Below are 26,141 nucleotides of genomic sequence, written 5' to 3'. Positions count from 1 at the left end.
CACCAAAGAACCTCACCTAGAGAGCTCTGCAGCATATGAGTAAGCTTGGAATTCCTGGTTTGAACAAAAGTAGAGAAACAATAAGGAAAGTGTAAAGGACATAAAAACATGAGAGATAGACACAGAGAGAGAGAATGAGATGCCTGTATGGAATGTGGTCTATGTTAGATGCAAGAGCCGAATATAACTTACTTTTTAGCAGGTTGGTTGGAGTTTTTCCATTTCTTACCATTTCCATCTCTAGATGACAACATAGATCTATCACTTTTGTTTCCACCTTTTCCACCCGAATGCATTGGTCTCTGTGCCCTTGGTGACGGCGAATTTGTTTTCTTGTTAGTTGAAGCTGCCAAAGAATGAATGACACCTACTGAGATTCTGATTTTCAATTCCATCTTGGTCCAACCTTAGCGAGCCTTGTGCTTTCAGTTTTGCTTTTGCAGATTCAGTTGCTGCCATGTAACTTGGCACTGCAGGTCTATTTTGTACCCCATTCTTCGCACGTTCCTGCTTTGCTGCAGAAGAAGCTGTCCGAGCAGATTTCTGACTCTCATTGTCAGTTATATCTTCCCTAGATCTTAACTCTCCATTTGTCACAGGAATACCCTCATGTTTTCCACTATTTTCTGGAGGCTGGGATTCTATTGCAGTTTGATCATCACATAACAAATCATTTGCCTCAATCACCACTGGTGGTTCTAGAGTTGCTTCTATATCAGGCAGTTTGGACACAGTGACAGTTGTTCCTTTCTTTATCTTCTCACCGGAGTCACTGATGTTCTCCTCTGTAGTATTTTGATCTGAAAATCTCAAAACCTTTTCAAGAACATACTTTGGCTTCTCACTGTCAGTCTCAGACTGAATGGTGCCCTCCGTATTAGGGTTGTGAACCTTTCTCAGATGTTCCTGCACTGAATCTGCTGGCTATAAGAAATCTGGCTCTGACCCTAAAAGTGCACAAAAAATTAATTTAGGGTTGACAGTTTGGCTATTCAATTTCAACCAAAACAACTGACTACCCATTAAGGGTAGTAAATTGTAAGAAGAAAAAATTAACTAATGTATATAAATATATAACCTCTTGTTTCACAGAACAGGAAAATATCAATTCATTGACTTCTTTAGCTAATAGCGGGGAGCTGCAACACATCCAAAGCTATTTTAAGACCATAAAATTCATACCCAATTATTAGCTCACTGATCCAAGCCAGCAGTAGCAACACACAGTCGGCAGCAACCAGAATGAAAAAGCAGCAAGCAATCAGCAACCAGCAACCAGCAACACAGCAAGCAGCTACCCCTTCCTTCAAAACAGTAACAAAAATAGCAGCAGCATCAGCATCTAGAATCTTATAAAATAAGCCACAATTACAAGATAAGATAAGCCAAAAGCCAGAACTATATAATAAGCCACAACTTAAACAATGTAGACTAATCCACGTGAAAACACCACCTGAACATAATGTTTGAATATACTTACCAATGCTGGTTGTTCCTAATGTCCTAATTTTCCCCCTGTTCCACAACCCCTTCCATGGGTTTGTCTCCTGGGTCTCTTACTATATACTCTCAGTATATCTTGTGCTGCCGCACGTACGACTCCCTCGCCCGCTTCTATAAAAACTGGCTGCACATTACCAATGGCTGCAGTACAATCATTTGATACCACCTCCGGCACACCTTCACATACGGCACTAAGCTGTGAAACGCCATCATCCACTACATTATTGTCATGGTCTATTGCTTGGCGTCGCCCTCGCCCTCGCCCTCGGCCTCTACTTACACCACGGCGGCCGCCACAACCTCTACCCCTACGTGTCCCTCTGGTAGGTGCATGGACCTGGGCCTCCCCCTCCCCGTTAATGTGGAAGTCATGGGTAATGAATGGATCAACATGGTAGGTGAAGGATATATGTGGTGTAGGAGATGATGGTGGGGTAGGAGATGATGGTATTGTGAAAGGGTCGGGTGCGGTCAATGTCGATGCAGAGGGAATCATAGTAGACAGACATGTAGTAGACAGTGGTGCTAAGGGAGTCACCGGGGTACCAACTGCTATCCTATATGGGGGTGGTGACCAGGAGGGGTCCAACATATGGCCATGGTGTGTGGAAGTATGTTCAGACATTAGAGGATCTACCTCAGGGGCAAACTGGGATGTGTAATTGGTACATTCAGGTGGGGAAGTCTGCGGTGTATGCATTGCTGTAGATAGACCATGAGGGGACAGGACCATGGAAGGCCCCTCACCAAAGTGTTCCATATCGAAATAGTTCGATTGATGTGCATGACGTGCGGTAGGATGCGGTGGAGGCATTGATGTCGATAGCTCAGTGGATGGCATATTCGGGTGCGGCATTGATGTCACTGTAATATCTACCCCCATATAAGGATCCTCGCCAAAGTGGCCGAAATCTAGTTGGTCACGTCGGTGTGCCTGTTGCAAACCATCGTACAATAACTCCCGTATCTCGGCAATGGCATCCGATTTTTCTCTAGCATCGCGTGTAATATGGGTAGCGTCTACCATGTGATATGCCCTCACAACTCTACGAACCTGTAATGTAATGGTAGCTGTGTTACATAACCATCAATGCCAAATAACAAACATAAACAAACTTAAGCAAATGTTGTTTTGGAGAATATAAATAACTTACCAATCCCTCTAAACTACCCCCGACGCCTTGGTATCCGAAGGCAGCAATGTCACTCGGATTACTAAGTACTAGACGTGTATGGCGGCGAAACCATAACATGTATGGGTCCGAAGATGTAAGCACTTCATTGCTCCTCTCAGCATGGACAATGGTGTTGCGTCGGTTGTTCCACTCACCAATAAATGATTGGTATTCATTTGCCCAATCAATGGCCATTTTTCCATGCCTATCTCTAAAATACATAGCCAAGTGGGCGTCAAAGCGATCAGGCACACTCTGAACTCGTCCAAATTGTCTAAGCACCCGGTCGGGGAGATGCCAGTCAATGATATCGAAGCATATAAGTGGCACTCGCGCCATCCATATGTCTCGACCAACAGTACAATATGATGAGAAGCTGGTCATGATGTCATCCTCCGTCCCATAAGGCTCCCATATGAACTGCAATAGCAATGCAATAATTTAGAGATCTATTCGTACAACGGAGGTTGACAAACAAAAAAATGGGTAAATTCACATGAACAAATTACAAACCTCCCCCTCCACCATGCGGTCGAACTGGTCCCGGAAGATGACACCGACATTAGTCGATATCACCTCATGGCTGAAGGGAACCCTCCACCTGCAAGCTCGCGGGCCAGGTGGTAACAGCTGGTCGCCCTCCCCTATGGGACGCTCGCCAGCAGCAATGTTCGACTTCCGACTAGGGGCGATCCTGCTCAATCTCTCCCACGCCCAAACCTACAATGAATGATGCCATTATTAATTTATTACAGTAGGCAATTTAGAAAACATGGCAATTGAGAATATGAGATAAAACTACAAGTCATTGCAACTCACTTGTAACAACACTAGTGGGCCAGCTATCTCCTTCGTATCAGCCTTAGTTGCCCGACACAACATCCTGTACAAACATGCCAATGTGGCACCACCCCAGCTGTACTCCTGGATACGGTCAAAGTCTCTAAGTAGTGGTAAAAACATCATCTTGACTATATTTTGTGACTTATCGGGGACGAGTACCCTCCCAGTAAGCCACAAAATATAGGCTCGAGCATAATGATGAACCGTCTCATCGGATGCATCATGTGGAAGGTGATGGAAATGCTCGGATATCCATTTCAACTTATGTGATGAGCCTATGAAGTCTTCTTGTGTAGGTGCTGCTCCTAACAACTCCACACATAGCGCTATCAAATCATCCAACATATTTCCTGGGTCTTTTCCTGTGACTGCGTGTCCGTCAACCGGCAGGCCAAATAGAATAGCCACATCTTGTAATGTAACTGCGGACTCTCCAACAGGAAAATGAAATGTGCGCGTCTCTATGCGCCACCTCTCTACGAGAGTTATAACGAGATGGTGGTCCAATCGAATAGGTCCAATCCGATACACCCCGTAGAACCCCGCACGGAGTAGGCAACGTAGGACTCTATGGTCCAAGGCGGTGTCCCATAAGCCTGAATCAGATCGTCGGCATTTCAATTTCGGCTGATCTTTCGCTTGCACAAGACAACGTTGTGTGTAAGAGACATAATGCTTGTACAAATGACAATTGAATTTTCATAATGAACCCATCTTCTATTAACTGAAATAGTGGGTGAGATAACTAACATTTTAGTGGTGCATAGTGCGTAAGTGGTGTAAATGTACAAAGATAAATACATACAGACACAGATTTGCAGTGTCATGACATACAAATAAAAGGCTCCATCAAAACTAATATAAGTTTTAGAATGTTTGGTACACCTGTTAACGAAGTTGGGTTGTATCCTTTACTGTAGACTGCAATGGGGGTTTATGTGGTTTTTAGTTAAATTAGAAGGGCGTAAAATATAACTAAGCCATCATTTCATCATTGAGATAAGAATTGAATAAGTTGGGGATCAAATGAATACAATGAAATATTACAGACTAATATAACATATAATGAATATATTTTGAAGAGTTTAAAGTCCTTTATTTTGAAATGAAAAATGTCGCTCGAACTATATTAATGCAAGCTGTTGTAGTATGAAATAAGTTAAAAGTTATTTAAGTAGACGAACAAGCTAAAATAGTCACTTTGTCAATAATTGAAATTGTTTGTGTTCTTATTTTATATAATTTTTAGGACAGTGAAAATATAAAGTAAGAAATCGCTGGCAAGTAGAAGATTATGTTATTTGGAATTGGCAAAACCCTTCACAGATGAATCAACAAATGAGAAATCATAACATATTAAGTGAATTATTATTTCTTAAATTTTAAACAAAAGTGAATCAACATATTTTTCTATCTATCTATCTATGTCTATCTATACTATATATTAAGCAAAAGAGGGTTTTTAACTCCAAGGCCTGTGGGAGCTCCAATCTCCTAATCCTAATTTTCTAATTTTTTGATTAAAAAAAAAAAAAAACTCAGCATTTATTGACTTCTCCCAACCCAACCTTAGCATTTATTGACTTCTCCCAACCCACAATCCCTTTTGACTTCTCTCATAATTATTGCAACACCCTTTTCAATTTCTCCCATACACTATAGTTACACACAAATTTTTTTTTTAAAAAATAAGAATTTAGCTATAGATCTCAAAAAGATATAACATCTAAATTTAAATTATGATTTAATAATATAATTATGTATTTTTTTTATATATATCTATCAAAATTTTAAATCACTTAATGGGACAAATTAATCAATTTTCCAAAATTATTGATTTTTAATTTACAAAATAGATTAAAAAAAACTATTGACTGATTTATTTATTTTTAATTTACAAAATAAATTAAAAAAACTATTGACTGATTTATTTATTTAATCTCTCCCTTCTAATCTCTCTCACAAATTTTCAAAAGATGAATATTTTAATAAGTTATAATTTTTGTATTTAAAAAGATAGTTAAATTTTTTATAGTTTGATGTGATATTTTATTTTATTAACTATTTTAGTTTATTTTATCTTTTTATAAATTTTAATCTAAAAAATAATTTTTAGTCTTTTCCAAACAAGGTCCTTATTTTTTTTGCACATTTTTTAATAATAAATTAAAAAATTATTAAAATAATTTATTTTTAAAGGAGACTTTAATCTATCTATACTATACTATATATACAATAGAATGTAGTGTTGTTTTAAAAGGCTTCAAAATGCCATTCTAAAATTCTCATAAATTTGAAAAATACGTGGCACCTCTCTTTTGAGTTAATAGCTCTTTTCTTTCCCTCCCAAAGACTTTCATAACAATAAAAACTCATATCCTTCCACTTTTCTCTCCTACCCTACGTTTGTCCCTCACCCTCAAAGATTTTCACTCACACTCTTCCACTATCCACAACTCTTATCCGTAAAAAGTTGTCAACAAAAAAAAAAAAAAAAAAACAAAACCTATCCAAACAAATCTGTTACTCTCCTACCTCAAACAAATCTCTCCTACCCTCAAACACTTTTAATCCCACTCTCTCACTATCCTACAACAGATTGATATATATGAAAAAAACAACCCATCTATCCATATCCCCTTAAACCATTACTTCTAACAATCCACTACTGCAAATGCATATACTTCATCAACTTCCTTCATCAGCAGTGAATGCCAGCAGTTCGCAATCCGCCATCAAATGCAAGTCTCGGTTTTTCTTTTTCTTTTTCTTTTTCTTTAATAATTTATTTTTTGTTCCAAGCATTTGAGATTTTGTATTTTGACTACAGAGATTGCAGAAAATTGTAATCTCCAAATTTAATCTTTCATGTTTTATTTTGTTTTACAAAATCCAAAATATATATGTACATACTTGGCTTGAAAATCGGAAATATTATGTTTTCAAATGAAAATTCTATCATATTAAACATGATTTCAATTCTTTTGTTTTTCTTTATAGTTTTTAATTTAAGATTAAAATTTAATTATTTTTATTACTTCTTTAATTTCTTAGATTGCAAGAATCTATTAAATTTAATACTATATTAACGATACATGTTAGTTTTATTTTTATTTTATGTTATGAAAAATAAAATCAATAATTTTACACATAATACAACTAAATTTATTTTGGGTGGAGTAAGGGGAAATTAATTAATTTTATGTATATTATAAAATCATAACAAGTATTAAGTTATTTGTGCATTAAACTCATAATTTTTTAATTTTTTTTAATAATTTTACACATCTTTTAAATTTACAAATAATACTCTATTTGGTTTGGAATTTTCAAAAACAGTTTTTTCAGTTTTCAATTTGTATTTTTATATTTTTAGATCCACTTAATCTTGATATACTTAAAAGGTATAAAATTTGTACAAAAATCTTTAAAAGATTTATTGAATACAACAAAATACAAAAATGTATTGAATTTTCTTATTTTTTATTTATTTATTTTTTGGTGAGTTTTTTTTTTAAAAAAATTATATAAATATTATACCTTTTTAGTGTATCTAGATTAGGTATATCTAATTTTTTTTTAAAAACTATGTAAAATATTAAAAAAATTACTAAAAAATAAAAACTTAATTTTCTAAAAAGTGAGTTAAATCAAAAGTTTTATATAAGAGAAACAAAATGATTAAAAAAAAAAAGAGTATACTATATATGAACAAAAAATATTTATCCCGTGCATAGCACGGGTGAATGCTAGTACTATATATAATTAAATGTAGTTGTGAAGTCAAAACACTCTAAAATTTGAATCCTAAATTCTCATAATTTTGAAAAAAAATAATATTACGTGGCACTTCCCTTTACCTCCCTTCCCACTCTTCAAGCCTTCTCACTCCTTCTCCTTATATAAAATATAAAATTAAAAAATAATTAAATATTCATCCATATCCATCACCCATAATAATATTTATCCCAAAATAATAAAATATTCATCTATATCCATCACTCACAATAATATCTATCTCACTCTCAATCTCAATTTAAAAGAAAAAAAGAAAGAAAAGAAACCGACAACTCCTACAACTTCCACACACACATTTCTCTATTCAGTTTATTCCAGTCATCTTTTATTTTCTCATAATAACTTATCTTTTTCATTGTTACATTTTGCAAGTTTGATTATTTGCAAAAAATCATTACAAGGTCAGTATAATATTATTTTTTACTTTATATGCATTTTTTCAATGTTTGTTACTTTGTGTATATATATATTTTTAAATATTTTTAGTTCATCTGCATATCTTTTCATTTTCTTCATTTTTATGCTCATAATATTATTTCTTACTTTATATGTATTTTTTCAGTGTTTATTACTTTTGTGTATATATATATATATTTCATTTTTCCATTATTTTTCAGTTTATCTACATATTTTTTCACCTTCTTCATTATTACATTTCGCACGATTTGGACTTGCTTACTTTTTAATTTGTAATTTGCTTTTGTTTTTCAATTTAATCAGATTCGAAACTCATCAAATATTGAATTTAATTTACTTTATCTCATGTCTATCACACCATCACACCTATTAATGGCTTTGTGTAAACTCTCGAAATCAAGAAGATCAACTCTGCATAAAGTTAATCTCACTTTTGCTCCTTCAAGCTCTCTCAAATGAGAGTTCTTCGGATCATCTACAACCAATATGCACCCACTTAACAACACAAACACACACAACAGCTTCAAACCTTAAACACAATTTCTCAATTTTAAAATTTTTGAAAACAAAATTATATTTAGCTTAAAGTGATTGGTACATCTAACAATATTTAATTTTAAAATATTAAAATCTTTAAATTTTATCTAAACATATCTAATTTAAAATTTTGGATTTTTTTTTACAATATTAGAAAAAAAAAAGACTCAAATCTATTAGTGTATTATCTAAATTGGAATAATGCATTAAAACTGTGAGTTTTATGCCCACTAGATAGTGGCAAAACCATCTTTTTTAAAGCCCACTTGAGGGTGGTGAAATCTACATTTTTAGCCTACTTGCGAGTAGTAAACCATTTTCAAAACAAGCATGAAATATTTTGTTCCAATTTAGGCGATTTGTCTATACTTGTTTGCTGTGCGCATAACGTAGTAATTCTAGGCTAATAACCAGAATAAGAACACATAACGTTTTCAAAAATGGATATCACAGTTAGTAGAGGCCGATCTTCGGATCGGACGAGAGGGGGTGCTCATAGCTGACCTTCCCCAATCGTACCCAAGCTCCTGAGCCGAGGCAACTTTGGTGATGACGAACACGTGGCCTTTGGCACCGAGTCAGGGTTTCCTAAATTCTCCCATAAAAAATATTTAGGTGGCGACTCTGTATCTGACAAAGCAGTCCATGTTTGGCACTACTTTAAAAAAAAAAATCTGTTTTCAAAAACGATTTGCCAGATCTGGACTCTTTGATGATTCATCAGTCTTGCATTGCACTCTGCGAGATTAGATACAAGACCGTGACACCAATTGAGTTCGAACTATAGCATGAGGCCCGAGGGCGCGTCTACAGTTTCTGGCGACTCTGCTGGGGATTTAGAGAGCTTGACTCGAACTCGTGATATCCTGTTTTGATTTCATTTATGTGTCTCTTTGCATTACATGTGCATTGGTGCGCCTAGGACACCGTGTTTGCCATCTGCCATTCCTGAACGGTTTGCCGGAGGCTTGACTTTGTCAAAGCATACCATAAGGCTAACCGATTGTGGGCTCTGACAGTATGGGAACACAAACCCCGATTTTACCGGGGCACCCTTTTCGACCATTCGACCTAGTGCATATCGAAATCCATAGTGACTATTCCAAACTAGGACAGGTTGCTTACCCGATGTTAGGTTGTTTGAAAACTGCTGCGTGCATAGTGAAACCCTAGCTCCTGACAAAAATAGGACAGGGAAACCCTACCCCAACTTAGTGGTGTTTTGGCTCTTTTTTACTTGCTACGTGTTTTTAGAGTGTATCTATGCAGGGAACACACATATCAGTCCGCAAGTCTGAGTGTCAAGTCTGCGGGCATCAGTGTTTCTGGGAATCAGTCATTTACGGGTATCAGATTCAGACTTAGGGGCAACGATTTGGAAACAGTGATCAGTGATTAAGGAACAGTACATTCAGCTTGTTGGCAGTTTGTCGTGATACCCAGCTGTGTGTTATGTTTATTTTACATTGTTACGCTGTCCAATTGTCTATTTATTTATATGCTTTATTTATCTTTTTACTAGGTAGTCGAGCACAATTGCTTCTGACCCAGTAGATATTCCCCAAGCACTCTGGATTAGAGGTCGTCGACTCCATCGATCTAAGGATCTGGTAGACGGACAACCAGTGTACCACTCTCTACCCTCGGTTACTAGACGGAGGACAGCTAGGCAGAGGGCATCAGTTCAACAGTTAGTACAGAGGGCTTTGTCTACCCCACCTGTGTACAGTAGGGATCAGGATCCTGTTTCTCTCACAGAAAGGGAACATATACCGATAATTCAGTTAGAGCAGAACAGTATGGCCAATTTAGAGGAGATGGTGCGCCAGTTCCAAGAGAGTATGAAAATGATGCAGCAGGATGCTGTCCGACAGGCAGAGTTCGCCAAGTAGCTGGCCACGGTTATGAATGAACAAGCAGAGTTAATCGTGAGGTTACACCAGCAAACCAGAGCATCTGCTTCGCAGCAAGCTCCTTCCCCGCCAGGAGTTCCAACTCCCAGGGAGACAGCTAATGTTCAGAATGATACGGACATTCCCACGGGACCACCTCTACCCCCGATCCTACCCCAAATCCAACCCCAGTTATCCAAAACACCCACCAACCTACCGGACTCTCCCTTCGAGTTCGAGACAGACCCTATAGTATTGAAGTTGAGCAAGCTCGAAAAGTTGTTCAAGAGAACCCAAGGAGTCAAGACCATCCCTGACATCGAAGATGGATATACCGACGCAGCTGTGACGTTGCCTGACAGATTCAAAATGCTGCACATTGATTGATTTGATGGGTCCGGGGACCCCATGGTGCACCTGAGACTGTTTTCAGACATCTTAAGGCCAATGGGCCTCAGCAGGCTTCAGAAGCTGTCTCTGTTCGATCGAACCCTGTCGGGTGTGGCGGCCATATGGTATGCCAAATTAGAAGATGATGTCAAGAGAAACTGGGTCGAGATGGCCGAGGCCTTCATTACGCAATACTCATACAATACACAAATCGAGATTACAACCCGTGATCTCGAGACAACAAGGCAAGAGCCTAAAGAGAGTTTCTCAGAATTCGTGACCAGATGGAGGGCCAAGGCTTCGATGATGACCTTAAGGCCTACAGACAAAGACCAGATTCGGATGATTGTACGCAATCTTCAGCCGAAGTTGATGCAAAAGATGATTGTACTCCCCTTCCCTACCTTTTCTGATCTACATGAAATGGGGGTGCAGATTGAGGATGCCTTAAAACAAGGCTTAATTGATAATGACCGAGAGCAACCCCGAAGAACTTTCAACTGTAACACTAATGCAGGCCCGAGCGGTACTACAACTACAAGAGCCTCTGAAGTGAGCATGGTCACCACTACCCCCCCTCCAAGAACCATGGCAGTTGCGCCATTCTCCGGCGCGTCCAGAAGCCATACCCAAACAGCCAAATACCCACCCAAAAACACAAGAACCTTCGCTCCACTGTATATGCCCCTATCCAAAGCTCTGGGGGTTTTAATCAGAAAAGGGCACTTGAAGCCCCTAGAGTCGCGACCATTGTCGGAAAGACTTCCCCCTACCCACAACCCAGCCAAATATTGTGCATTTCACCAACAGCACGGTCATGACATCGACCAGTGCTTCCGATTACGTCATGAGATTCAAGATCTCATCGATAACGGGGTGATTCTGCCTCCCGAGAAACCCAATGTTACAACAAACCCTCTCCCCACACATAACCAAGCTCCACCGCCTAAAAGGATCAACTTCATCCAAACTGGGGTCGTGCCTTACGATCCCAGCATCTATATCACTCCTTCCCACCTGCCTAAGCCGGAGGTATTCCTTCCCGACTGCACCGACTTGTGCATGATGGACATTTCCATGACCCGACCTAAGCCAACGGTGGTGACTATCGAGAACAGGAGAGAAGAGATCCCAAAGGAGAAGAAGGTTGTTGAGTCAGAGTCTGCAGAATTTGGGAGTCGTGTTGAGAAGACATATAGTCCGGGTGACTACATTTCATCAATAGGCCAGGATGGGCCAGATGTGGAATTGCCAACAGGGAGAGAACTGTGTGTGATCCAAGGGGATAGTTTGGGACAGGGAACAAATGATTCAAGGGCTGTGGAAAAGGACCTTGCTAATCTCCAGTTTTACAATGACCAAGATCCAGGGGGCGTAGTAGTCAACTGGTTTGATTATGAGGAATCAGCAAAGGCTACTGGGTGGTTGGATGATCAACCGGATGTGGTGGAAGAGTTCCAACCAAGACAGGGTCCGACAGGGGCACGAATGTCGGTGACAGTCGAGAGAGTCGGAGAACAGAATACATTGCCGGGGAGCGCCGGTGTTAAGAATTTCGCTCGAGATTGGAGTATTCTGAATACAGGAATTATTGAGCAACCAGCTGTGTTGATACGGTCGGAACAGCAAAGATTTGAAGATCCCGCGAGAATCAGAAAGGCAAAGGCCTATGTGGGGACTGAAACTGCTGTGTGCACAGGAACAGAGAATGCTGCGAGCATAGGGATGGAAGGTACCGCGAGTACAAGAATAGCCATACCAGAGTCGGATAGGTGTCTGTCGACTGCTGATGGAATGTGGTGGGAAGATGAGGATTTATGTCTTGCCCATACGGATGAAGATTGGGGGAACAACCAACCCGATGACACCTGGTACCTTAGAGAAGTCGACCATATGACACGAAGTGGGCGGTATTTCAAGCCCCCACATCCAGATCAGCCAGAGGCGTCTAGGAAAGATAAGGAGACAGAGAAGCAGAAAGAGAAACAACTTGAAGAGGAGGCTGTGCTCAAATAGTTAAAAAAGATACAAGCAGACATCTCCATCTGGGGACTGCTTATGGCATCATGAGTGCATAGACAAGCTGTCTTATCAGCCATGGACAAGGCAAAGCTTTCGATAGAAACTACGCCAGAGCAGCTAGTAGGATTAGTTTTTCTGGGAGGGGCTACCCCGATGCTGACTTTCTCCGACAAGGAACTGCCACCTTAGGGGGCAAACCATAACAAACCGCTCTACATCTCTGTGGAGTGTAAGAATAAATGGATGCCGGTGGTTCTTGTTGATACCGGATCCGCCATCAACGTCTGCCCGGCAAGGACAGCGTATGCGATCGGCTTGAAAATCGCGGACTTTTTACCAACAGCCCAAGTAATTCGGGCATACGATAACACAAGTAGAGAGGTCATGGAGACGGTGAAAATTCAGACTAAAGTTGGGTCAGGACAGCATGAGATAGATTTCCATGTCTTAGAAGTTCCGGCAACTTTCAACCTGCTTTTGGGGAGGCCGTGGCTGCATCGAGTGAAGGCCGTCTCGTCCACTCTGCATCAGATGGTGAAATACCCCTATGAAAAGGGAGTGGCCATTGTTTTCGAAAATTCATCAATCCACCCACCTCCAAAGGTATCTACACCAGTCTTAGAAATTGAGCACGGCATGGAGGACGTGTTTATATCAGGTTTCACCATTGCTGAGGCTCGGGTTGTACAAAACATCATGGCTGCTAACGAGGGGATATATGTCAGTGCTCAAGCGGTATACCTCATGAACAAACTCCAACACATCCCCGGGATGGGGTTAGGAAGGAGCGGCCGGAAGGGCGTCGCAGCATTGGCCGAAGTGCCACATAACCCACATACCTTTGGCTTGGGTTATCTGTCCACCAAGGAGGATTGGGTAAGGAAAGGAAAGGAAATGGCTGGAAGAGCCAGAGCGAAATAGATGGGGAAGCCTTTTGAGTTGATGCACCGGCCCATCTAGGGTACCTTAAACGGACACTTCGTCCGGGAGGGGGAAGATTTTCCATTCTGTGGTTTTTCGGAGCCGTGGCTGAACGCGGAGAGGAAGCGCGTACCGGGGTTCGAGATTTTCTTTGACCTACAATTATCTAGGGACGATGTTACCGAAGAGTAGATAGACCCGATAGTCGAGGCTGAGCATAGTGGGAAAATGGAGTCTGAGGACACCGAACTTGAAATGGGGGTAGTACTAGCATGTCTACTTTCAGATCCTCCGATCGAACAGAAGTGCTTGGGGGATAACTTCTCGGTGTCCATGATCGGGAATGAAATGGCTGCGGGCCTACCATCAACCATTTTGGATGCATCCATCGCACCCTCTCTCGTTTGGCAATACGAAGAGGGATTTTTGTCCAGTAGCACCGGGTCAGGTAGTGAGTCGGAATCTGATTCCAGCTCGACTGAGTCTGAGTCCGGTATTCCTGGGGGTGATAACCCGAATGCCACAGTCCTGTCTAGGTCGTCTTTTTCTTTCTCCTTTGAGTCTGTTGTAACAGAAGAATCAGACGGTTTGGAAGTACTTAATGAGAATAATGTGGATGTGGTTTCCGAGTACTTCTCTGTGCCTTTGATATATTGCTTAAATCAGGACTTTCAAAATTTTGACGAAAACAACGAGGGAGAAATTCCTCCGGTTTTGCAACGATTAATTGATCAAGAGCGGGAAAGATTTGTTAAACCTTTAGTTGATGAAATCACTACTGTGAATATTGGTACTGAGAAGGACCCACGGCTGGTCCAGATCGGGTCCACGTTGTCTTCGGAGGAACGCGAACGCTTAGTCACTTTATTAAAAGATTTCAAAGATGTTTTCGCGTGGTCCTACGAAGACATGTGTAGACACCCCATTTTTGACCGACCTTAAGACTCAGACGTCACCGATTGAGCGCTTGGTGATGTTGCATAATGTGCTCGTTCAGAAGTTTCAGAGTCGCGGCCGTGAGCCCTGCCTCCGGACTTCCGAACCCTCTTCTGTGCCTTGCCTCGGTTTGCGAACCAGACTCAGTTTTCTCTGTTTCTTTTCCTGAGGAGAGGGAGAGGTCCTGTAGACCATCTCTCAGTGGCCGTGGGCTACATTTTGTGGCCGTAGGCCATTTTGCCCATTTCGAAGTCCGGTTTCCGGTTTTTCGGGACCGTTGGTCGTGTGCCTCGGTTCGGGACCGCCTAACCATCTCCGTTCGCTTTGATTTTTGGCATACAGCTTATTTTCTCCCTTTTTGAGGGACACTGGGGTCTAAGAAACCCACTTCGTGGCCGAATGCCACTTTCGGTGCTTAACAGCCCATTTTCAGGACCCCGAACTGCGTGTTTTGGCCCCCGAGCATTCGTTTTGCATCGATTTTCGTTCATTTTTGGCAGGTGCCTCTGTTTCATCACCAGGAAGGTCACTGAAGGGTGGGAGGCCAGTAATTGTTGCAGCAACCAGTTATATATCCTCCGATGCCCGTTTTTCACACTTCCGGGCTAATGTTAAACACCTTGGGGCCACTTTCTTGAACTTTGAACCACATATCTGTGATGTACACACTTGGGAGGATCCTAAAAGTTAGTGGCCGGCCAGTAATGTTGCCTGACCCTTTTGAACCCCTCCTTCCGGGCTAATGTTGAACAACCTGGGCCCTTTTTCTTGAACTTTGAACCACATATCTGTGATGTACACACATGGGAGGACCTTAAAAAGTGGTGGCCGGCCACTATTTCAACTTGACCCTTTTGACCCCTAGCCAGCCGGCTAGGGGAGGTGGCCGGCCGGCCACCTGGAGCTCCAAAAACCAGCCGACCATGATCCTTACAACATCCACTTTACAGCTGTATAGCTGTTTCCCCCAGAAAATATCCCAATCCGGGGGATATTTTGTGGGGGAAAACTTGCCTAATTTTCCCCCACCTTTGCCCCTCCTTTACTCCCTCTTTTTTGTCCTTATAACCAGCAGGTGATATCACATTTAGGGGTTAGAAAAAATTGCTTCAAGCCTTGATACACTTATCTCACTCCATCTCTCTCATTTTCCTTGAAAATTCCTAAGCTACACCTCATTTTCTTCATCACCACCAAGCTCTACCACCACCACTCCATTCCAGCAGCAAGGGGAGGAATTCCAGCAACTAAGAGGCAACAAATTTGGTCCAAGAAGCAACAAAAGTATTGATCTTCAAGGGTGAGTCCATTTTCCCTCTTTTCTAGTTCATTTTTGCACCATTCCTCTAGCCATCATGATTACTGTTTTGAGCTCCGACCAAAACTGAAAAGGTCATTTTTTTGAGCTCATTTTCATGTCTCATTAAGGGCTCAACCCTGTTTGAGCCCTCCATCTTGCACTTGCTTCAATACCCTCTTTGTATGTCAATATTTTGCATGCTTTTTCTAACCTACGTGTGATCTATTTTGGAGTTTCTCATGAACTGTAAGTAGGCTTATTTTGAGCCCCTCTTCAAAATTGGAGAATGGCTCATCTTTGTTTGGGACCTCCATGTACCACTTGTCTTTATATCCATCTTTGGTCCCCTATTCTTGTATGACTTGGAAGCCTATCTTGGTCCCATTTTTGGTCATTTTACAGAGCTAGAAAAGTTCTTATTTTGGCCCATTCTTCAAGTTTCATTAAGGGCCTTTCATGTTTTGAGGCATATTTTATACACTTCATGTTATATCTCTCTTTTAATCCCCATTTTTGCATGTTTTGGTAGCCTATCATGCTTCAGTTTTTGGCCTTTTTACAGTACTAAAAATAGTCTTATTTTGGCCCATTCTTCATATTTCATTAAGGGTCTTTGGCTGTTTGATGAATATTTTGTATATTTTGTGTTATAGCCACTTTTGAGCCTCATTTTGCATTGCATTTCTAGCATGTTTGTATACTGTTTTGGGGTTTTTACAGTTCTGTAAATATGCATATTTTTGGTCCCTCTTCAATGTTGTAGAAGGGAATTTTTCAGTTTGGGCTTTGCATATACCACTTGCCTCTTTGGCCACCTTTTGGCCCTTTTTCTTGCACAAAAGCTTAGCCATATCTATGTTTGTTTTTAGGGTTTTTACAGTTCTGTAAAGTGGCTTATTTTTGGCTCCTCTTCAATGTTGTTGAAGGGCCCTAACCCATTTGGAATTAGCAGCTATGAGTTGCTTCATAATCTCATGTTTAGGGCCATTTTTTGCATGCCATTGTTGCCCTATCCTTGCTTGCTGTTTGGCCATGATTTGTACTAGTAAAATGCTTAGTTTGAGGCTGCCTTGCTTCTCTCTTTTCATCTCATGTACCAATTATGCATGCTTCGTATAGCTATAGTTCATTCTATGCGCCTAATTTGCATTTCGGGAGAGATTCCATGCATCGGGTGTGTTTTCGCCTCATTTCGGGGCTGTTTTCCCCAACATTTCATTGCTGAAAATCCATTAGCATGTTTTCATATCATTTTCCATGCTATTGCATTGCGTATGCCATTGCCTCGGTTTGCGTGCCCGTGTGCACGCATTTCGAGGCACTTCTTTTTCATCCATCGGCCTCTTATGTGAGTGTGGCTGGGGCTCTCTCATGTTAGTGTAAGTCCATGTTGCATTCTATATGCCATTTTTGCCATATTGCATTGCGTATGCTATTGTCTCGGTTTGCGTGCTCGTGTGCACGCATTTCGAGGCACTTCATTTTCATCCATCGGCCTCTTATGTGAGTGTGGCTGAGGCTCTCTCATGTTAGTGTAAGTCCATGTTGCATTCTATATGCCATTTTTGCCATATTGCATTGTGTATGCTATTGCCTCGGTTTGCATGCCCGTGTGCACGCATTTCGAGGCACTTCATTTTCATCCACCGGCCTCTTATATGAGTGTGGTTGAGGCTCTCTCATGTTAGTATAAGTCCATGTTGCATTCTATATGCCATTTTTGCCATATTGCATTGCGTATGCCATTGCCTCGGTTTGCGTGCCCGTGTGCACGCATTTCGAGGCACTTCATTTTCATCCACCGACCTCTTATGTGAGTGTGGCTGAGACTCTCTCATGTTAGTATAAGTCCATGTTGCATTTTATATGTCATTTTAGCCATATTGCATTGCGTATACCATCGCCTCGGTTTGCGTGCTCGTGTGCACGCGTTTCGAGGCATCTCATTTTCATAGCATTGTGTATGTTAGGATTGTATCTTAGTTGCATTTCATGCATATCGTGCATATTGCATCGTGTTCGGAATATGAGTTAGCCCGGGCACGGGAAACGAGGTGCATTTCGTACTCCGAGTGACAGAATGTGTCTCAATTCCCCAGTCACCGACACTCCGGATTACCCATGATGGAGTTAGGTTTTAGCTGTGTTTTCATGTGCATTGATCCTATATTGAATTGTGCATTTCGACTCCTCGGCCATCATGCATCGGTATGCGTGATTGGTGGCACGAGGATCGAGGCATGCATATATCTGTGAAAATACATTGCCATGCCCCTTTCCTGCTCTCTGTTGCAGCAAAATGAAGAATCAGCAACTTTTCGGAGCTTGGCGCATTTTCCAAGGATAACTGCTAAACAGAGGCTAATTGGGGCATCCCGGTGGATTTCCGCGCAAGACAGCCTAAATGTACATCATTCATCAGAAGCAAGGCAATCTCGGGCTTGCACGCCAGTTTTATTTACTTTCTTAGTTAATTCATTAATTAATTAGGAATTTGTATATTATTCGGACTGTAAAATTTGGACTGTAATATTCTTTCATTCGGGACTGTATATTTATTCGGACCCTCTGCGCGATGGCACAACTGTAATAAGTGTGCGTGTGTGTGTTGTATGTCTTCCAACCCCACGTCTTTCTCCCTTTTATTTATCCGCTTTTGATGTTTAGATTAGGGCATATTTCAATTAGCATACAGTATGACAGTATGTTTGCATTTCATTCATCTGTATTGCATGCACCGGGCTCGGTGCATCATACTAACTGCATTGTATATCAATTTCAAAGTTGAATACGTGTTAGCTGTAGCATTCCATATGCCATGTTTAGAATAGCCGAGCCTGCTATAGTTGCATTTTTGCATGTGTTGCATTAGGTATTTCTGTAGACTTAGGATCATGCATGATTTCTAATAAACTTCTGTTTTGGCTTGGAGTACTCGGTAAGTTTTATGCTTTAGCATCCTTGCATGCGTGTGAGTGGATGCCATGAATAGCATGCTTACCATGAGGCTATGTGCTTACATGATATAACTGCCTGAATGCCTGTGGGTGAAGGTTGGGTTACTTAAATTGGAATAAATCATCAAATGTTTGAAGCCTACCTGCGGGTAGCAAACCATTTTCAAAAAGCAAACACGAAATGTTTTGTTCCAATTCAGGCGACCTGGTCTATACTTGTATGCTGTGCGCATCACATAGTAACCTAGGCTAATAACCGGAATAAGAACATACAATGTTTTCAAAAATAGATATCATGGTTAGTAGAGGCCGGTCTATGACCGGGCGAGCGGGGGTGCTCACGAAGTGACCTTCCCCAATCGTACCCAAGTTCCCGAGCCGAGGCAACTTTGGTGATGACGGACACGTGGCCTTAGGCAACGAGTCAGGGTTTCCTAAATTTCCCATTAAAAAACATTTAGGTGGCGACTCTGTATCTGGCAAAGCAGTCCATGTTTGGCACTTCTTTCAAAAATCTATTTTTTCTCAAAACGATTTGCCGGATTTGGACTCTTTGGTTCAGATTAAGAACCGTGACAAATTTGAGAGTCCTGAGCTGTAGTGACCCCAATATGAACAGAACGGGAGCTCGTCCCTCCCGGGGCGTTCGGGGACGTCTACAACATGCCTGGAATTGATCCTGAGATTGTACAGCACCGGATCCCTTTTGACCCCGAGGCCTGACCTGTCAAACAGAAACTCAGAAGGATTCGTCCAGACTGGGCCCTCAAGATTAAGGAAGAGGTTGTAGACACCCCATTTTTGACCGACCTTAAGACTCAGACGTCACCAATTGAGCGCTTGGTGATGTTGCATATCGCGCTCGTTCAGAAGTCTCAGAGTCGCGGCTGTGAGCCCTGCCTCCGGACTTTTGAACCCTCTTCTGTGCCTTGCCTCGGTTTGCGAACCAGACTCGGTTTTCTCTGTTTCTTTTCCGAGGGGAGGGAGAGGTCCCGTAGACCATCTCTCTGTGGCCGTGGGCTACATTTTGTGGCCGCAGGCCATTTTGCCCATTTCGGAGTCCGGTTTCCGGTTTTTCGGGACCGTTGGTCGTGTGCCTCGGTTCGGGACCGCCTAACCATCTCCGTTTGTTCTGAATTTTTGGCATACATCTTATTTTCTCCCTTTCAAGGGACACTGGGGTCTGAGAAACCCACTTCGTGGCCGAACGCCACTTTCGGTTCTTGGCAGCCTATTTTCGGGACCCCGAACTGCGTGTTTTGGCCCCCGAGCATTCGTTTTGCATCGGTTTTTGTTCATTTTTGGCAGGTGCCTCTGTTTCATCACCAGGAAGGTCACTGGAGGGTGGGAGGCTAGCAATTATCTTGGCAACCAGTTATATTCCATTTTCGCCCTCCGACACCCGTTTTTTCTCACTTCCGAGCCAATGTTGAACACCTTGGAGCCATTTTTTTCAACCCCAAACCACATATTTGTGATGTACACACATGGGAGGACCCTAAAAGTTTATGGCCGGCCATTAATTCCATTTGAACCTTTTGAACCCCTCCTCAAAATGGCTTGTTCTCTCTCCTGTTTCAGAGTTTCCAAATTCGAACCACAGGGTTGTGAAGAGGAAACCTGGGAGGCCACCTTTTTGTGGTGGCCGGCCACTAATTGAAGTTGACCTTTTTGACCCCTAGCCAGCCGGCTAGGGGGGGTGGCCGGCTGGCCACCTGCAAGCCCAAAAGGTGGCCGGCCATGTTCCTTGAGTTACACACTTTACAGCTGTATAGCTGTTTCCCCCAGACAAGATCTCAATCCGAGGGATATTTTGTGGGGGAAAGCCTTGGTCCTTTTCCCCCACCCTTTCCTTCCATACTCCCTCTCCTTTTGATCCTTATAACCAGCCTCCAACACTTGTATTAGGGGTTAGAAAAAATCACCTTCAAGGTTGCATACAAAAATCCCACTCCATCTCTCTCATTTCCTTGAAAACCTCCAAGTCCAACACCACCATTTCTTCTACACCACCAACCCCCACCCTTCCATCCTCCATTCCAGAAGTTTGAAGGTGTTCTCCAAGGCCTAAGGGTGCTGCAAACTCAAGCCAAGAAGCATCCAAGACTTGTCTTCAAAGGTAAGTCCTATTTCCCCTCTTTTGAGCTTAATTTTGCAACATTTCTTAGCCATACATGCTTATTGATTTGAGCTCCGACCAGAACTGAAAAGGTCATTTTTTTGAGCTCATTTTCTTGTTTCATTAAGGGCTCAACCCTGTTTGAGCCCCCCATCTTGCACTTGCTTCAATATCCCTCTTTGGTCCCCTTTTCTTGCATGTCTTGGCAGCCCATTATGCTTCCATTTTTGGGCATTTTATAGAGCTAGAAAAAGTCTTATTTTGACCTTCTTAACATGTTTTATTAAGGGTATTTTCTTGTTTGATGAATGCTTTGTATACCTCATGTTATAGCCACTTTTTGAGCCTCATTTTGCATTGGATTTCTAGCATGTTTGTATACAGATTTCGGGGCTTCCATGAACTGTAAATGTGCGTATTTTTGGTCCCTCTTCAATTTTGTAGAAGGGAATTTTTCAGTTTGGGCTGTGCATATACCACTTGCCTCTTTGGCCCCCTTTTGGCCCCTTTTCTTGCATAAGAGCTTAGCCATATCTATGTTTGTTTTTAGGGTTTTTATAGTTCTTTAAATATGCTTATTTTGGGCCCCTCTTCAATGTTGTTGAAGAGCCCTAACCTATTTGGAGTTAGCAGCTGTGAGTTGCTTCATAACCTCATATTTAGGGCCATTTTTGCATATTAGTTTTGCCCTATTTATGTTTGCTGTTTGGCCATGATTTGTATTGTAAAAATGCTTATTTTGAGGCTGCCTTGCTTCTGTATTTTCATCTCATGTACCAATTATGCATGCTTTGTATAGCTGTAGTTCATTCTATGCGCCTAATTTGCATTTCGGGAGAGATTCCATGCATCGGGTGTGTTTTCGCCTCATTTCGGGGCTGTTTTCCCCCACATTTCATTGCTGAAAATCCATTAGCATGCTTGCATATATCATTTTCCATGCCATTGCATTGCATATGCCATTGCCTCGATTTGCGTGCCCGTGTGCACGCATTTCGAGGCATTTCATTTTCATCCATCGACCTCTTATGTGAGTGTGGCTGAGGCTCTCTCGTGTTAGGATAAGTCCATGTTGCATTCTATATGCCATTTTAGCCATATTGCATTGCGTATGCCATTGCCTCGATTTGCGTGCCCGTGTGCACGCATTTCGAGGCACTTCATTTTCATCTATCGACCTCTTATGTGAATGTGGCTGAGGCTCTCTCATGTTAGGATAAGTCCATGTTGCATTCTATATGCCATTTTAGCCATATTGCATTGCGTATGCCATTGTCTCGATTTGCGTGCCCGTGTGCACGCATTTCGAGGCATTTTATTTTCATCCACCGACCTCTTATGTGAGTGTGGCTGAGGCTCTCTCATGTTAGTATAAGTCCATGTTGCATTCTATATGCCATCCCATGCCATTGCATTGCGTATGCCATTGCCTCGGTTTGCGTGCCTGTGTGCACGCATTTCGAGGCATCTCATTTTCACAGCATAGTGTATACTAGATTGTATCTTAGATCGCATTCATGCATTTTCTCGGTTTGCGTGCTCGTGTGCACGCATTTCGAGGCATCTCATTTCCATAGCATCGTGTATGTTAGGGTTGTATCTTAGTTGCATTTCATGCATGTCATGCATATCGCATCGTGTTCGGGATAGGAGTTAGCCCGGGCACGGGAAACGAGGCACATTTTGTACTCCGTGTGACGGAATGTATCTCAATTCCCCAGTCACCGACACTCCGGATTATCCATGATGGAGTTAGGTTTTTGTTGTGTTTTCATGTGCATTCATCCTATATTGAATTGTGCAATTCGACTCCTCGGCCATCATGCCTCGGTATGCGTGATTGGTGGCACGAGGATCGAGGCATGCAATATTTGTGAAAATACACTGCTATGCCCCTTTCCTGCTCTCTGTTGCAGCAAAATGAAGAATCAGCAACTTTTCGGGACTTGGCACGCGTTTCAAGAATAACTGCTAAACAGAGGCTAATTGGGGCATCCCGGTGGATTTCCGCGCAAGACAACCCGGACATGCATCATCCATCAGAAGCAAGGCAGTCCCTGGCTTGCATGCCAGTTTTATTTATTTTCTTAGTTGATTTGTTAATTAATTAGGAATTTGTATATTATTTGGACTGTAATATTCTTTTATTCGGAACTGTATTATTTATTCGGACCCTCTGCGCGAGGGCACAACTGTAATAAGTGTGCGTGAGTGTGATGTATGTCTTCCAACCCCACGTCTTTCTTCCCTTTTATTTATCTGCTTATGATGGTTAGATTAGGGCATATTTCAATTAGCATACAGTATGACAGCATGTTTGCATCATTCATCTGTATTGCATGCACCGGGCTCGGCGCATCATACTAACTGCATTGTACTTCCAATTACAAGTTGAATACATGTTAGCTGTAGCATTCCATATGCCATGTTTAGAATAGCCGAGCCTGCTATAGTTGCATTTTGCATGTGTTGCATTAGGCGTTTCTGTATACTTAGGATTCATGCATGATTTCTAATGAGAACCTGTTTTGGCTTGGAGTACTCGGTAAGCTTTATGCTTTAGCATCCTTGCATGCGAGTGAGTGACTGCCATGATAGCATGCGTACCATGAGGCCAAATGCTTATGTGATATAACTGCCTGAATGCCTGTGGGTGAAGGTTGGGTTATCTGGATTGGAATAAATCATCAACTGTTGTTTTAAGCCCACTAGATAGTGGCAAAACCATCTTTTCCAAGCCCACCTGCGGGTGGCAAAATCTGCATTTTAAGCCTACTTGCGAGTAGCAAACCATTTTTCAAATAAACAAGCATGAAATGTTTTGTTCCAATTCGGGCGACCCAGTCTATACTTATATGCTGCGTGCATCACATAGTAACCTAGGCTAATAACCAGAATAAGAACACAAAAAGTTTTCAAAAATAGATATCACGGTTAGTAGAGGCCGATCTTTGATCGGGCGAGCGGGGGTGCTCACGAAGTGACCTTCCCCAATCGTACCCAAGTTCCCGAGCCGAGGCAACTTTGGTGATGACGGACACGTGGCCTTTGGCACCGAGTCAGGGTTTCCTAAATTTCCCATTAAAAAAACATTTAGGTGGCGACTCTGTATCTGGCAAAGCAGTCCATGTTTGGCACTTCTTTCAAAAATCTGTTTTCTCAAAACGATTTGCCGGATTTGGACTCTTTGGTTCAGACTTAGAACCGTGACAAATTTGAGAGTCCTGAGCTGTAGTGACCCCAATATGAACAGAACGGGAGCTCGTTCCTCCCGGGGCGTTCCGGGGACGTCTACAGAGGTCACCAAGCAAATCGATGCAGGTTTCCTGCTGGTATCCGAATACCCAACTTGGTTGGCCAACATTGTTCCAGTGCCGAAAAAAGATGGCAGAATCCGAGTATGCGTGGATTTCAGGGATTTGAACCGAGCTAGTCCAAAGGACGACTTCCCCTTGCCACATATTGATGAGTTGGTGGATTTCACAGCGGGGCATGCTTTGCTTTCATTTATGGATGGCTTCTCAGGCTACAATCAGATAGTGATGGCACCAGAAGACCGGGAAAAGACTGCTTTCACCACCCCGTGGAGGACATACTGCTACAGAGTGATGCCGTTTGGGTTGAAGAATGCTGGAGCTACATATCAACAGGCCGCGACCACAATTTTGCATGACATGATCCACAAAGAGGTTGAGGTGTACGTGGACGACATGATTGTCAAGTCCAAAAAAAGAGAGGGCCACTACACCGCCTTGCAAAAGTTCTTTCAAAGGATCAGAGAATTCTGGTTGCGTTTGAATCCTCAGAAGTGTACGTTTGTGTTACAGCAGGGAAAATGCTGGGGTTTCTTATTACACAGAGAGGTATCGAAGTCAACCCTTCCAAAATCAAGGCCATCCTAGAAATGCCACCACCAAGGACTGAAAAGGAGGTGCGAGGCTTTCTGGGTAAAGTGCAATTCATAAGACGGTTTATCTCAAAATTAACCTTGACTTGTGAACCACTTTTTGGTCTTCTGAAGAAAGGAAATAAATTCCAATGGGACAGCCGATGCCAAGCTGCTTTTGAATAGATCAAGGAATACTTACAGAACCCGCCCATGTTGTCACCGCCAAAGCCGGAGAGACCGTTGATATTGTATCTCTCGATAACCGAGACCACAATGAGCTGCATGCTCGCGTAAGAATCAGAGGACAAAATGGAGAGAGCCATCTATTATCTGAGCAAGAAGATGCTAGAGCATGAGACCCACTACACACCGTTGGAGAAGGCTTGCTTAGCTTTGGTATGGGCTACCAGGAAGCTGCGGCATTACCTGTTAGCTCACTCCGTAATGTTGGTTTCACGACTCGATCCCATCAAATATCTTTTCGAGAAACCGGCACTTACGGGTAGGCTAGCTCGTTGGTTGCTGTTGCTTTTCGAATTCGATCTGAAATATGTGACGCACAAGTCAGTCAAAGGAAGAGCAGTAGCAGAATTCTTAGCCGATCATCCAGTGGAAGGAGGTGAAGCAGTTGAGTACTTATTCCCAGATGAGGCCATTTTGCATATCGACGATGAAACTTGGACGATGTACTTTGACGGAGCATCAAACCAGTACGGGTATGGAATAGGGGTGTTACTGATAGCACCCGACAATTCTCGTATCTCTCTAGCATTCAAACTCAGATTCAAAGTCTCGAACAACGAAGCAGAATATGAGGCATGCATTGCCGGTCTAGAAGAAGCCCTGGAACTAGGGGCAAGATGGTTGGACGTCATCGGGGACTCGAACCTTGTTGTGTCTCAAGCAAAAGGAGACTAGAAAGTCAAAGAAGAAAAGATGATGATGTATCACCGGACCTTGGACTTGTTAATTCCTCGGTTTGAGAAGCTAAATTTTGCTCATCTACTAAGAGAGAACAACAGGTTCGCAGATTCTTTAGCAACTCCATCTTGCATGATAGACATCCCGTCCGAAGTCCAGATGCGTCCAGTCATCATTGACCAGAAATTTGCACCAGCCTACGAGTCGATCGCCGCCATAGATGAGGTTCAGGACGGAAACCCCTGGTATTACGACGTTTGGAACTTCTTGGAGAAGGAGATGTATCCATCGGAGGCAAATGCCAAGGATAAAAGGGCAATCAGAAGAATGGCTGTTCAATTCATCATCTGCGGAGGTAAATTGTACAAGAGAGGTCATCTGGGAATGCATAAGCTATGCGTTGAAGCTAAAGAATCAAAACGCCTGATGGAGGCCATCCATGGAGGAGAATGCGGTGCGCATATGAACGGGGTAATTTTGGCACGGAAGATCCTCAGACAGGGTTACTACTGGTCCACCAT

General features: G+C 42.2%; 1 protein-coding gene across 1 annotated transcript; it reads right to left on the bottom strand.

Annotated features, from left to right (window-relative positions):
• Positions 1-1,181: 1,181 nt before the first annotated feature.
• LOC145794578 (uncharacterized) lies at positions 1,182-2,849 on the bottom strand. The gene is made up of 2 exons (XM_082876995.1): positions 1,481-2,849; positions 1,182-1,304 (listed from the first exon to the last, which is right to left on the bottom strand). Exon 1 carries the CDS (start codon positions 2,528-2,530, stop codon positions 1,496-1,498), a length of 1,035 nt encoding a protein of 344 aa, XP_082733121.1. The 5' UTR covers positions 2,531-2,849; the 3' UTR covers positions 1,182-1,304; positions 1,481-1,495.
• Between the last annotated feature and the right edge of the window lie 23,292 nt (positions 2,850-26,141).

This window comes from Camellia sinensis, chromosome 7, assembly GCF_055761805.1.
Source record: "Camellia sinensis isolate YWXY chromosome 7, ASM5576180v1, whole genome shotgun sequence".
NCBI lineage: Eukaryota > Viridiplantae > Streptophyta > Magnoliopsida > Ericales > Theaceae > Camellia > Camellia sinensis.
This window is presented reverse-complemented; position numbering and strand designations above follow the sequence as displayed.

What these genes read in the sequence shown, in the direction of transcription:
- LOC145794578 (XM_082876995.1), bottom strand. Translation starts at nt 2,530, where the DNA reads ATGGTAGACGCTACCCATATTACACGCGATGCTAGAGAAAAATCGGAT.